At 42.3% G+C, this 15,058-nt stretch overlaps 1 protein-coding gene across 2 annotated transcripts in view; it reads left to right on the forward strand.

The window, feature by feature from the left end:
* chd4b (chromodomain helicase DNA binding protein 4b) overlaps positions 1-15,058 on the forward strand; it is a 51,708-nt gene that overhangs the window by 28,994 nt on the left and 7,656 nt on the right. For both annotated transcript variants that reach the window (XM_083661360.1, XM_083661361.1), the window contains exons 29-36: positions 4,122-4,213; positions 6,647-6,780; positions 8,216-8,360; positions 9,180-9,339; positions 9,565-9,653; positions 10,655-10,907; positions 10,993-11,049; positions 13,929-14,117. In XM_083661360.1, coding sequence (XP_083517486.1) covers positions 4,122-4,213; positions 6,647-6,780; positions 8,216-8,360; positions 9,180-9,339; positions 9,565-9,653; positions 10,655-10,907; positions 10,993-11,049; positions 13,929-14,117 — 1,119 coding nt within the window. The remainder of the gene's footprint in view (positions 1-4,121; positions 4,214-6,646; positions 6,781-8,215; positions 8,361-9,179; positions 9,340-9,564; positions 9,654-10,654; positions 10,908-10,992; positions 11,050-13,928; positions 14,118-15,058) is intronic.

The following is a 15,058-nucleotide window of genomic DNA, read 5'->3' on the forward strand; positions in this document are numbered from 1 at the left end:
TCATCACCTACAGCAAAGCCCCAGGAAGGAACCCCGCTTGCTCTTGCATCCTCTGTTCTGCTCCTGCATCCCCTGAGCGTAGTAAGGAAAAGGAAGAGCATAGTAAGGAAAAGGAAGAGCATAGAAAGGCAAAGAAAGAGCATAGTAAGGAAAAGGAAGAGCATAGAAAGGCAAAGAAAGAGCATAGTAAGGAAAAGGAAGAGCGTAGTAAGGAAAAGGAAGAGCGTAGTAAGGAAAAGGAAGAGCATAGTAAGGAAAAGGAAGAGCATAGTAAGGAAAAGGCCCCAGGAAGGAACCCCGCTTGCTCTTGCATCCTCTGTTCTGCTCCTGCATCCCCTGAGCGTAGTAAGGAAAAGGAAGAGCATAGTAAGGAAAAGGAAGAGCATAGAAAGGCAAAGAAAGAGCATAGTAAGGAAAAGGAAGAGCGTAGTAAGGAAAAGGAAGAGCGTAGTAAGGAAAAGGAAGAGCATAGTAAGGAAAAGGAAGAGCATAGTAAGGAAAAGGCCCCAGGAAGGAACCCCGCTTGCTCTTGCATCCTCTGTTCTGCTCCTGCATCCCCTGAGCGTAGTAAGGAAAAGGAAGAGCATAGTAAGGAAAAGGAAGAGCGTAGTAAGGAAAAGGAAGAGCATAGTAAGGAAAAGGAAGAGCATAGTAAGGAAAAGGCCCCAGGAAGGAACCCCGCTTGCTCTTGCATCCTCTGTTCTGCTCCTGCATCCCCTGAGCGTAGTAAGGAAAAGGAAGAGCATAGTAAGGAAAAGGAAGAGCCTAGAAAGGCAAAGAAAGAGCATAGTAAGGAAAAGGAAGAGCATAGTAAGGCAAAGAAAGAGCATAGTAAGGAAAAGGAACAGCATAGAAAGGCAAAGAAAGAGCATAGTAAGGAAAAGGAAGAGCGTAGTAAGGAAAAGGAAGAGCCTAGAAAGGCAAAGAAAGAGCATAGTAAGGAAAAGGAAGAGCATAGAAAGGCAAAGAAAGAGCGCAAAAAGGCAAAGAAAGAGAAAAAGTAAAAGAGAAAGAAAAAGGCAAAGAAGGAGGAGAGAAAGAAAAGGGCAAAGAAAGAGAAGAAGGAAAAGGAAGAAAAGAAAATGTTTTTCAGCATTTTATCCTTGGCCTCGGCCTGAACTCTCTCCTTTCTGCACTTTATGGAGAATTGTTTGTGTTCAAATTCACTGTTTAACCTTAAATTTGGTTTGAAATGCACAGCACACAGTGTGGATTGTTGGAAATAAGCATTTTAAGAACAGATTTATGATGGTATATTAATGGGTTAAAAAAGGAGAAGAAGGTGTTAATTAAGTTATGTATTGTAGTCGAATAAGATCGACATGTTTTTATTTTTTTGTATTGTTTTTCTGTCAAACACTGAAGCAACAGGAAGTGAGCTGAGGTTAAATTTAGAAGAATGTTTTTGTTGTCAAGTTACTCTCTATAGATTGATTTTTTTTTATCACAAACGTTGCTTTCAGTCTTTAAGTGTTTTGAAAGTGTTATTAAAGCTCTGTTACTGTAATTGTATTAAATTGATTTAAATCACAAAACGCTGCTTTCAGTCGTTAAGTGTTCTGAAAGTGTTATTACAGCTCTGTTACTGTAATTGTATTAAATTGATTTAAATCAGAAAACGCTGCTTTCAGTCTTTAAGTGTTCTGAAAGTGTTATTACAGGTCTGTTACTGTAATTGTATTAAATTGATTTATATCACAAAACGCTGCTTTCAGTCTTTAAAGGAACACTCTGCCCATTTTCAACCAGCTTTGTATCATTAGAACATCAGTAGTATATCAGAAAACTGTAAACTGTTTTGAAGTCTGTCATTTAATTTGACAGTTATTGAGTGTTAAAGTGTGGACCAGTGACATCACTGGTCCACATTAACTCAAATTAATAACTCATTAACTCAAATCAACTCTCAATAACTGTCAAACTAGATGAATGATGAATAGTTTGACAGTTATTGAGAGTTGATTTGAGTTAATGAGTTATTAATTTGAGTTAGTGTGGACCAGTGATGTCACTGGTCCACACTTTAACACTCAATAACTGTCAAATTAAATGACAGACTTCAAAACAGTTTACAGTTTTCTGATATACTACTGATGTTCTAATGATACAAAGCTGGTTGAAAATGGGCGGAGTGTTCCTTTAAAGGAGAACTTACCTCCAAAACACTTTTTTTCAGCTTTTAACCAATATATATGACTTTGGGGGTGATGTGTGAAGAATTCTGGTAAAAATTTCCACATTTGACACCAAACTGTTGCCATTTGACCATTTGTATCATTTTTCAGCAGCATAACTGGCATAAGCGCCCTCTTAGGGTCGAACACTGCTTTTTTTTTCTTTCTCAAATGAATGGGATATTTGACACGTCGTGACGTCACGGTGACCCAAAGACTATGGGATTTCAAGATAATTACTCCCCTACCCCCCCTGTACCCTTTCGGCTCCTCAGAACTCCAAGTCTATTCCTATTGAAGTTTGCTCTTAAAATACTGAACCAAACGTCGTCAAAGTTGGCACATGTCTTAATTATAGTTAGTTTCCCGCTGAATGTGTCATTACTTTATTAATATCTTACCTGGATAAGCTCGAATGATGATGTTTATATTATCAGTCCGAGTGGGAAGCACTGTCTCCAGCCCAGGCAGGCGGGAGCGGGCGGGAGAGAGTCGTACTGTAAACCTCATGCACTAGCGCCAAGCTCCGGCGGCGCGCGCAGCAGAAGCTGGGCTCTCTCGGTGTGTCTGTGTGTGTGTGTTTTGCTGTGCGGATTGGGTTTGACCGTTTGATCAAGCAAGTAGCTCCTGTGCTCTTAAAATACTGAACACCACGTTGTCATATTTGACATATGTCTTCATTGTAGACAGTTTATCGCTGAATGTGTCATTACATTATAAATATCTTACCTGGATAAGCTCTAATTATGTTGTTTATATTATCAGTCCGACTTGGAAGCACTTTCTCTCGGCCAGTCAAACGGGAGAGTCTGCACTCTCATGCACCCGCGGGAGCGCGCACAGCAGACAGACTGTGAATGGGCGGAGGAGGAGGAGGAGAGATCCGACAGGCTACTCAGCTACTGTGCCCGTCTGTGAAAAGCGTCCTGTCCAGTCGCACCTTCGCAAAAAGATGCGGGATTCCCTCAATCGCACAAAGAAAAATCGCACACCAGCTATTTCTGTCTGTGTTTGTTGCTCCGTGAGGTTACAGAGCGCCCCATGCATGGAGGAGCCAGGCTGTTTCGCCAGCCAGGGCGCAGCCTGCAACTGCGCTGAGAGGAAAACTTTTGCACAACTTTGAACAAGAATCACGAAAAGCCCCAAAACGCAAATTAAAAACAGATTTCATTGCGCGGTTTATCGCTAGTTGTACGAGGGAATGACGTGGAGAAATCTCGCATTGTGTTACCCCAGAGCGGGGGGTTTCTCCTATTGTGCGGTGATGCTGTAACGAGCCCATGTCACTTTGCTCTCGTAACGTAGTTTTGACACCTGCCATAGAGATACATGCAGAAAAATAATTAAATTTCTAGTTCGCCACTGAATTACCAAATTGATATAACTTTCAACCATTTTCAGATTTTCTGTTTCCATACAGACCAACGGCGTTGGCTAGTTGTTGATATTTATAAAGATATTGCCCCTCTCAAATAAATTATTTTTGAGGCAGTAGGCAAACTGTAATGGCGTCGATTTCCGAAAAAGAATCTTGACTTGAACACAGCCAAAGAGTCCAGTATAGACAAGAGCATATGTCATTTCTTGGTTTTTTCCATAGGTATTTTCAAATCACTGTTCTAATACATATCTAGGGGGTTAGTCCCCCTTTAAGTGTTCTGAAAGCATTGTGCTTCAAGAAGAAGCATGTAATGTAGAAGTGCCGAGAGATTGTGTGGAGACAGAAGCTTCAGTAGGATCTGAGTGTCCCCCCCCCCCCCCCCCCCTGTGATGAGCAGTAAGTAGAACACCCTCACAGAGGAACCCTAGGACTTTAAGCCTTTATACGACCACACCTGATCACACATCACATTTTTAGATTGATATTTAATTTGTCTCCAATGGGACTGTGTGTATTTGGGTATTGGTTTGAATGAGCATTGGGACTAATTGTTCTCTTCCTCTCAGCTAACGCCCGCAGACCCAACCGCAAAGGCCTGAGGAACGACCGGGACAAACCTCTGCCGCCGCTGCTGGCCAGGGTGGGCGGCAACATCGAGGTGAGTCTTCTGCCCCAGCTCACACCTTCATCTGGTGCCCTCTTCTAGAGAGCCAAAGTCATGCCCACTTCTGCGTTAAAGCAGGACTGAACCCCTAAACACTTTTTTCAGCTTTTAACCAATATATCGTCGCAGGACCCCAAATATCAATTTTTTCAGATTTTTATTTTTTGTCATGAATCAATGCCATTGGTCACCCTTCACGTCTCTGTGTGTGTTTTTACCAAATGCAACCAATGGAAAAGCATTAAAACGAGCTTGTGAGTAATTCTCATATCCGCCACGCACACACAACACCACTGCTTGGTAGGCTACTTAAGCTGTGTTCACACCGAGATATTTATTTTTCGCTCTGTCGCTTGATTCAACCCTTTGGAATCGCTATGTCGCTGTGATTAAATCGCTCATCAACAGGCACACGAATTGACAGACATCTGGGGGCTATAACGTTATGCAATGTCATGATGTTTGTCCACTACGAGCCACCGTAGTTGTTTACAAGCTAAGCCTATCAGCGTGCTCCTAACGCGAGCTCCATACCGGTAGTACAGACTTCACTTCATGTCAGCTGTCAGCCTGTCAATGCGGTTTGTTGCCACACAATAAACCAGCGGTTTGTTCCAAGCCAGTGTGATCCTTGACTCACTCTCACACGGCAGCCAATCAGCGTTGAACAGCGAGCGACTGATGCCAGCGTATTTTCGCTCGAGTTGGGATATTTCATCTCGGGCGACGAGTGTATTTTCTCCCTATCGCTCTGTCTCTGTCGCTCGGACGCCCAGCGATTTTTCTCCCGGGCGAATATACGCTCAATCGCTCGTTTGCATTGACTTTGTATGTAAACTCGATGCCAGCGAAAAACTTTAATAGGTCGGTGTGAATGCAGCTTTACACACACATCCTCTCTTCATACACGCAACTTTCCATTTCAAGTGAAACGTAAAAAAGTTTCTGGAGCTTTCCACTCTACAGCCGTTCCTATATGTTTTTTTATATTATATATTTTTTTATTTCATTAACAGAGCATGTGAACTTTGGCATAAGGGAAATTAATAATTAATCCACATACAAAAACATTTCGGCAAAATACCCAAAAGCCAGATTGCCAACATTTTCTCCCCCCTTAACTCATCAGACGTATTTGCATGTATAACACATTTGTTAAGACAAAATGTGATGAGCAACAACAAGAAATCAATCCACAAGCTATTAATGCTAGGCTGTGAAAAATGCTACCTCGTCTGTAAAGGGGAGACTCGTGGGTACCCATTGAACCCATTTTCATTCAGATAAATTGAGCTGAGAGGTCAAGGAACCCCTTTGAAATAGTTTCCCCTTGTCAAAATTTAACCAATATTTGGAGCGTTATTTAGCCCCCTTCCCGACAAGCTAGTATATTATGCTTGGTACCAAGGTCTCCTAGTTTCTTCTGATAACAGGATCTCTACTATAGCTTTAAAAATGACGCTGCTACAGCCATTTGATTGCCCGCGAAAATCGGGAGTGTTGGCAGACCAGTCGCGGTCCACCTGCAGTACATCCACGGCCCACTAGTGAGCCGCGGCCCACATTTTTTGAATCACTGGACTAGCACATACTGTCCTATTGAATAAAGGCACAATGCCCCCAAAAATAATAATAATAAAAAAAGTTAACCTTGAATCTTGAGTGAAATGTTCTATTCTAAATGTAGCTGAATCGCTTGGTTTGACCAAGTAAAACTATTTTTTATGAGCATTTTACAAAATGTCTATGGGAAAATAAATGGCGGATGAAATCCCTCGGTTCGTATGCCTAACCCAGAAGTGGACGTGACTTTGGCTCTCTGTTGCTCTGATGCTGGAAAATTGGGAAATGGGAGGAAAACAAATGAAAAGCAGTTCTTAAAGGAACACTCCGCCCATTTTCAACCAGCGTTGTATCATTAGAACATCAGTAGTATATCAGAAAACTGTAAACGGTTTTGAAGTCTGTCATTTAATTTGACAGTTATTGAGTGTTAAAGTGTGGACCAGTGACATCACTGGTCCACACTAACTCAAATTAATAACTCAACTCAAATCAACTCTCAATAACTGTCAAACTATTCATCATTCATCTAGTTTGACAGTTATTGAGAGTTGATTTGGGTTAATGAGTTATTCATTTGAGTTAGTGTGGACCAGTGATGTCACTGGTCCACACTTTAACACTCAATAACTGTCAAATTAAATGACAGACTTCAAAACAGTTTACAGTTTTCTGATATACTACTGATGTTCTAATGATACAAAGCTGGTTGAAAATGGGCGGAGTGTTCCTTTAAGTTTCAAAAGTACTTCCCCCAAAAAACTCAAATGGATCTGATAATCACATCTACTTTTTTAGTCGCTTGTTACGCCTCTCTTTATGCTGTATTACTGTGTTTGTTAACACGTCTCGGCGGTCTGTCAGGTGCTGGGATTCAACGCACGGCAGAGGAAGGCCTTCTTGAATGCAGTGATGCGTTACGGCATGCCTCCTCAGGATGCCTTCACCACCCAGTGGCTGGTCAGGGACCTGCGGGGGAAGTCCGAGAAAGAATTCAAGTGAGTGTTGATACTAGGGGTGTCACGATACACTCAGTTCACGATACGATACGTATCACGATACTGGGTTCACGATAACGATACGATACGATACGATTTTAACAATATTTTTTTAAACTTGAATAATGACAATATATGACTGGAAAAGTAGTACCGTATTTTATTTGAAATGCACAAATACAAAACATGCTGTTGTGGGAAATTGTTATTACAATAACAACTAGAAAAAACATGAGATTGGAGATAAGGCTTATCTTGAAATAGAATGAGCTACACCGTCACTTAGATTTACTTTGAACTAAAAGGTTTCTCAGCAGTATAAATTCTCATTATGCATCTTCAGTTTTTCTTCAAACTCAAACAACAAGACTTTTCTTAGTCTATTTTTTATGCATCTTCAGTTTTTCCTGTCAAGTAAACAGTTTTGCCAGAAACTCAATTGAATGGTTTCTCTCCTGTATAACTTCTCATGTGTCTCTTCAGAGACTTGTTCAACTGAACTACTTTCCACACATTGAACTTCAACAAACAAAGACGTTTCTTTGTCTATTTTTGAAAAAAAAATTTTTTTTTTTTTTTTTTTCACGATATGAGATTTCATCTCAACGATACATATCGTGACGTTTTACTATCGCGAAATTTCGTGGGACGATATATTGTGACACCCCTAGTTGATACGTAACTCTGAATGTGGTATTACTAGAGGCCATGCAGCCTATCTTGGTGCAGCTAACTCACTAACAGGACTATCAGTCTCTCTTAATGCCTGCAAGGATTACAAAATGATCAATTCTCACCAGTGGCGCTGGAAGTACTTTTAGGTAGGCGGTGCTCTAAGGAAGGGACTGAAGAAAATTTGACTTTTTTTTTTTACTTTTAGCCATATTTAGAGGAATATTTCATTTTAAATTAACATTAGAATTATACTGTTATATGTCATTATTCAGTATCTTCTCCTTTTCTCACTCACTTTCATGTAAGCACCTGCTCTCCCTTTAGTCGTTTTACACTACAACAGACAGCAACACAGGCATAAACACTGAACTTATTATTATTATGGAAAACCAGATTATGATGAAAATCAAACACTTTTAAAGAGAGAGCGTATGAAATAAGATTAGAGCTGGGAAGCTGTTTTTCAATGCATTTTGTTGCTGTTATAAACACAAGACAGCCAAATCCAACAATTTTGAAAATCCCATCTCTTGCCACCAGGGGGTGCTGCAGCACCCTCAGCACCCACCTTCCAGCTCCCTTGATTCTCACCATTATACAGGTTGACTGTGGAGACAGTGAACACAGCTAACAGATATACAAAATAGATGTTTACCATGAGTTGAAGTGGGAATTATTTCCTATTTTTTTTCTGTGTTTTCCAAATGTATTTATATGCTGACGTTTCTCCACCCCTCCCGTACTGTGTGTATATCCTCAGGGCTTATGTGTCTCTGTTCATGCGGCACCTGTGTGAGCCGGGGGCTGACGGAGCCGAGACCTTCGCCGACGGCGTCCCACGCGAGGGGTTGTCAAGGCAACACGTGCTTACTCGCATCGGTGTCATGTCACTTATAAGGAAGAAGGTATGTATTTAGGTACCATAGAAACAATACTACAAAGCAGCACAAAATAGGTTATTCCAAGTGAATACATTTTTCCTATTCTGATCCAAATAATTAGTCAGTGATTAAAGCTGCATTCAGCGATGTGCCCAATTCGGCTGTTTTCGTTAAGTTTAGTTCTGGAACTCCCCCCCTCCCCTCCCGTCTTCACCACGGCAGCGCGCAGTGCATCGAGGCAGCACATTTCTCCATGACACTATCATTAGTTACATAGCAAATAAAGCAAAACGTTATATGTCATAACTGGTGTCCCCGCAATGACCGGTAACGTTACCATTTCACATTTTACTGTTGCTTAACACATATTAGAACAAACGTTGCTGCAGAAAACATAACGAGACTTGCCTTTCGAGAAGAAAGAATGCAACTTCAGCGTCGGACTTGAAACCCTTGGCTGTCTTCAGATTTCTCCAACGGTCCATGGCCTTAAATATATGCCTGGGAGCGCTTCCGCCATTGTTGGTTTCTGTGCCGTCTACCTTCCAATGATGTGAACGCGCACAGAGGACCCGCCTCTTTTGGGAGTTCCGCCTTCTGATTGGATAGAAATTAGCGACGACCCCAAAATCTTTCAGAGCTGATTCTAGTGAATGAGAGGCTCTGTGGTGGTGATGTCATACACCAGATACCATGATACAATAGTGGTTCCTAAGCGAATATATAACCGTGTTAGACCTATTTTAACACAAAAACATCGCTGAATGCAGCTTTAAGTAACTGATTGGCTGACTGATGGAGTCACCTGTCATGTACTGTGTGTGTGTGTGCGCGTCTTAACAGGTGCAGGAGTTTGAGCATGTGAACGGTCAGTGGTCCATGCCCTGGATGGCCGAGCTGGAAGAACAGAAAAGAGCGGCAGCTTTGGCTGCTGGGGAAGATCCCAACAAGACCCCTTCCACCGGGACCCCTGGAGACACCCAGCCCAACACCCCTGCTCCAGGTACAGACACACACACACACACACACACACACACACACAAATATGCAGTTCTTTCTCCTGTCTAGCATTATAACTTCATGATACATAAAGTTACATACACACATTTGACCCTGCTGTAAGGATAGAAAGACACACACACACACACACACACACACACACACACACACACACAGGTGAACAAAATGTACTCTCCATTTCTGTCTTTTACACATGTTCTGTTTTCAGAGGATCTGACTAAATCTGAGGACAAGGAGTTAGAAGTGAAGAAGGATGGAGAGGAGAGCAAAGCCACCACCAAGCCAGATGATCCAGAGGTACATGTTGTTTTCAGTGGACTATAATAATGGGTTTTCAGGGGCGTACCTGGTGGCTCACCTGGTGGGGCGTGTGCCACAAAGGCTCGGTGCTTCGCGCGGCCGACCCGGGTTCAAATCCGGTCCGTAGTCCTTTGCCGCATAGTCTCTTAAAACAGACTGTCTCATCTACATCCGGCGTATGCAGCTAAACAGTCTGTACGTTACACCCCCAGAACATGCACAAGGAAGTTGGGAAAAAAACCTTCAGACTGGAAGGAAGTTCGACGGAATCCGACCAATCACGACACGTGTGTCCACGAAAAATATGTTCCCCCCCGGAAACTTAAACCGATGCAGGTTGCTAATGCTAGCAGTGCCTTAGATCTACAGAATTACCATGGAAGCTACGCCGACGAAACCGGTGAAAGAAGACCCTGATAGACGTAAACGATGTATCCGCGGCTTGGAGGAACCTCGTGCAAGACGTGCACTTATTCCAGAGCTCAAGCTAGCATTCGGCTATGTTTTGTTTACCACTCGGAGCGATTGTGCAGAAGCCCCGAGTTCCGCGAATGCGGCATATTGGATTCTGATTGGACTAATGAGCGGAAGACCCGCCTTTCTGCTTCCCATTCCGGTTGGTGCATGCTTCTCCCCCACGTATTACAGACGGTATGGCGGAAGCATTTGAAAATTGCGGAAGCCAACTCGTCTGTTTTAAGAGACTATTTGCCGCATGTCATCCCCTCTCTCTCCCCGCCTTTCCTGTCTGCCTACTGTCCTGTCCTGCCCCCCCCCCCCCAAATAATAATAAAAAAAAATATATATATATACTATATATATATATATATATATACTATATATATATATATATATATATATATATATATATATATATATATATATATATATATATATATATATATATATATTTAAACAATCAGTTTTCAGCAGATGCTGTACTTTCTTGAATTTGTGATCTACTTTTTCTAACCTGATCCTCGCCGTCTCTCACCTAGATTATCGAAATCCCAGATGAGTCTGAGAAATCCCCAGTCCCTGAAAAGAGAGAAGAAGTAGACCCCACTGTGAGGAAAGAAGAAAAGGAGGAGGACCCGGGAGGCGGAGAGGCAGACAAGGAGAAGGAGTCCGACGACACGAGCAAGGAGACGGAGGAGAAGTCTTCAGAGAGCGCGGAGAAGGAGACTCCTGCAGAGGTCAAGGGTGACAGTTCAGAGGGCAAGGCGGATTCAGACGAGGCCAAAACTAAAGGTGAGCCTGACATTTGGACTTGACTCTGATTCAATATTCCTTCTTCTTTCCTGGGTGATTCTACCTGTGCTTCTCTTTGTTTCAGTTGAGGAGAGCAAAGACGAGAAGATGGACACCAGTCCCCCTGCAGAGGAGAAGAAAGGTACATGTGTGATGTCCATTGAGAACACGAGAAATAGGATTTTAGGACAATCCAGTCACTCCAAATGGAAAAATAACAAAGAGGAAGGAAATACTTAAAAGCCTTTATTATTATTTATTATAGTGGCTAAATTATTAAAAGCACCAACATGTTTCAACCTCTATAGGTCTTCTTCAGGGCTTAAAGTCGATATTTCATATGTTTCTGACTCATGTCCTGACGATGTTAATTAGGAACACCAAATATTTGTTGAATAACTAACTATGCTAAAATGGAACGATGACGTCTGACTCAATGGAACGTTCTATTCATACGTAATGACAATTAGATTGTGACTGAGGACGAGCTGGCATGTTAACTAGCTAGATGTTAGCTGTGTTAGCTAAGCCCACTGCCTGCTGCTGTAACCATTATTTGCCGGGCTCAAAACGCCACCGAGTGGCCAAAACATTCCCTTATTCACCATTTTGAGTCGAGCTCTTTCCGATAAGCCCATCAGCTTTGAAATCCATCAGATCTCAACAATAATGCAGGTATTCTTAGCAGCTACTGTAAGCTATGGAGGTATTCTTAGCAGCTACTGTAAGCTATGGAGGTATTCTTAGCAGCTACTGTAAGCTATGGAGGTATTCTTAGCAGCTACTGTAAGCTATGGAGGTATTCTTAGCAGCTACTGTAAGCTATGGAGGTATTCTTAGCAGCTACTGTAAGCTATGGAGGTATTCTTAGCAGCTACTGTAAGCTATGGAGGTATTCTTAGCAGCTACTGTAAGCTATGGAGGTATTCTTAGCAGCTACTGTAAGCTATGGAGGTATTCTTAGCAGCTACTGTAAGCTATGGAGGTATTCTTAGCAGCTACTGTAAGCTATGGAGGTATTCTTAGCAGCTACTGTAAGCTATGGAGGTATTCTTAGCAGCTACTGTAAGCTATGGAGGTATTCTTAGCAGCTACTGTAAGCTATGGAGGTATTCTTAGCAGCTACTGTAAGCTATGGAGGTATTCTTAGCAGCTACTGTAAGCTATGGAGGTATTCTTAGCAGCTACTGTAAGCTATGGAGGTATTCTTAGCAGCTACTGTAAGCTATGGAGGTATTCTTAGCAGCTACTGTAAGCTATGGAGGTATTCTTAGCAGCTACTGTAAGCTATGGAGGTATTCTTAGCAGCTACTGTAAGCTATGGAGGTATTCTTAGCAGCTACTGTAAGCTATGGAGGTATTCTTAGCAGCTACTGTAAGCTATGGAGGTATTCTTAGCAGCTACTGTAAGCTATGGAGGTATTCTTAGCAGCTACTGTAAGCTATGGAGGTATTCTTAGCAGCTACTGTAAGCTATGGAGGTATTCTTAGCAGCTACTGTAAGCTATGGAGGTATTCTTAGCAGCTACTGTAAGCTATGGAGGTATTCTTAGCAGCTACTGTAAGCTATGGAGGTATTCTTAGCAGCTACTGTAAGCTATGGAGGTATTCTTAGCAGCTACTGTAAGCTATGGAGGTATTCTTAGCAGCTACTGTAAGCTATGGAGGGATACTGTTTCCCGCCTGACTTGCGCTGTTTTTTCGGGTTTATCTCCTCGGTGTATTATTAGCACAGAATCGGGCGACGTGCGACTATACAGAAATATACAGGGACACCAAACCAACCCAAATTCTCTCATGTCACTCCCCTCTTCCCGTGACCTTCACTGGCTTCCCATCTCGGCTCGCATCAAATTCAAGACACTGGTACTGGCCTACAGGGCGGCCCACATGTCAGCCCCTTCCTATCTGCAGTCCATGGTCAAGTTCCAAACTTCTCATCGCTCACCTCCGCTCCTCCACCCGTCCAGATCGCCTCGCTCCTCCAGCGCTACGTGGGCTCAAAAGTCGCCCGTCCCGATCGCGACTCTTCTCGTCCCTGGCCCCTCAATGGCGGAATGAGCTCCCCCCTTCGGTCAGAACGGCCGAATCACTGCCAATCTTTCGGCGGAGACTAAAAACTCGCATTTTCAGGCTACACCTGGGCCCTTCTTGAACTAACATCTATTAAAAAAAAAAAAAAACGACTAATGCTACATGTTACTTATTCCTTCTCAAACTACTTCCTACATGGTGCTAGTCTATCAAAATATCTTAGCTGTCATTGATTGTGTTGCATAGTGGTTTTCTGTACCGTTGACAAATTGTGATATTGTAAGTCGCTTTGGACAAAAGCGTCTGCTAAATGACGTAATGTAATGTAATGTAATGTAATACAGAACATCTGCAATAGAACACCAACCCTTAAAGGAACACTCTGCCCATTTTCAACCAGCTTTGTATCATTAGAACATCAGTAGTATATCAGAAAACTGTAAACTGTTTTGAAGTCTGTCATTTAATTTGACAGTTATTGAGTGTTAAAGTGTGGACCAGTGACATCACTGGTCCACACTAACTCAAATTAATAACTCATTAACTCAAATCAACTCTCAATAACTGTCAAACTAGATGAATGACAGAATGTTTGACAGTTATTGAGAGTTGATTTGAGTTAATGAGTTATTAATTTGAGTTAGTGTGGACCAGTGATGTCACTGGTCCACACTTTAACACTCAATAACTGTCAAATTAAATGACAGACTTCAAAACCGTTTACAGTTTTCTGATATACTACTGATGTTCTAATGATACAAAGCTGTTTGAAAATGGGCGGAGTGTTCCTTTAAGCAGGTAGAACAACTGTCTGGAGGGGGGGCTTTAAGATTTGAACAATTTCACAGGTGGCATAATTGAATGTCACACACATCTGCATGATAACGGGGTGTCTTAAAAAATGTGTGAATCTTTGTCGGCAGCGTGTTGACTCCCATGTCGTACAGCGCTCACTCACTCACATCTCTGTCGCTTCTCTTCCCTCAGAGCAAAAGGAGGAGAAGGAGGTGGTGAAGGAGGTGGTGAAGACGGAGGAGTCTGGCAAGCTGCAGAATGGAGAGAACACCAAAGATGGAGGAGCAGCAGCTGCAGCAGCACTGGTTAACATTATCGAAGAGAAGAAGAAGGCCTCCAAGCAGAGGTTCATGTTCAACATTGCTGATGGAGGGTTCACAGGTACACACGTGTGCACACACACACTCCCCCCTCCCCTCTCCTGCTCTCTCCTCTTTCCCCCTTCCCCTGCTCCTATCCACCTTATTTTTGAATGCCCCACTGTAAAAAATGATTGTGGGAACAAGGTCCGGTTTAACGTGACTCATTGTTGCAGCTTGCAACAATGAGTCACGCAGGCTTCTTCTGCAGCCTCGGCTGGAGACCCCAATTATAAACCGGAAGCTGGAGTCCGTTATAAAAGTTATAAATATAGTCACGTTGTAAACAACTAACCAACGCTGCGGGTCCGTATGGAAACAGTGTTACTCGAAATGGTTAAAAGTGAAATCAATTTGGTCATTCAGTGGCGTTTTACTGCCATGTAAAGTAACTATTACGCTAGCCGCTAGCATTAGCCACAGTAGCCGACTACCCACAATGCATTACGTTATCCCAGCACCCGAACGACACGGCTGTAGAGCAGAATGGCTCTGCTGTAAAATCCTCATAGACGTTAAAACAGTGTAAAAAATGACACCGGAAGCGGAAGAAGCAGCCATCAGGCATCATGGCAGCTAGAAATAAGGTGGATACTCTCCAGCTTTTCCCATTCCCTCCCCACCCCATCACTCTCTCACATTCCCCCTGCTCTCCTCCCTTCTCCTGCTCTCTCCTCTGCTCTATCCTATATTTCTATATTTTCTCTATTTCTCTATCAATTGTTCAGAATGTTATCTTTATTCTGTAATTGTTAGTGTTAGTAAAGTGTTAGTGTTTAGTGGTTTAATGATGGTTTAGTGTTTTATTATCATTTTTTACTTTCAGCCTCCGCCGCTGTTTGTATTGTTTTATTGTTTCTATTGATTTTATGGTTTCTATTGTTTTATTGCTTTTATTGTTTTTAACTATTGATTTATCTTTCATTACTTTGTGCACTTTACTGGCCATTTGTGCACTTTATT

Source organism: Poromitra crassiceps, assembly GCF_964638095.1.
Source record: "Poromitra crassiceps genome assembly, chromosome: 26".
In the NCBI taxonomy this organism is placed as follows: Eukaryota; Metazoa; Chordata; class Actinopteri; order Beryciformes; family Melamphaidae; genus Poromitra; species Poromitra crassiceps.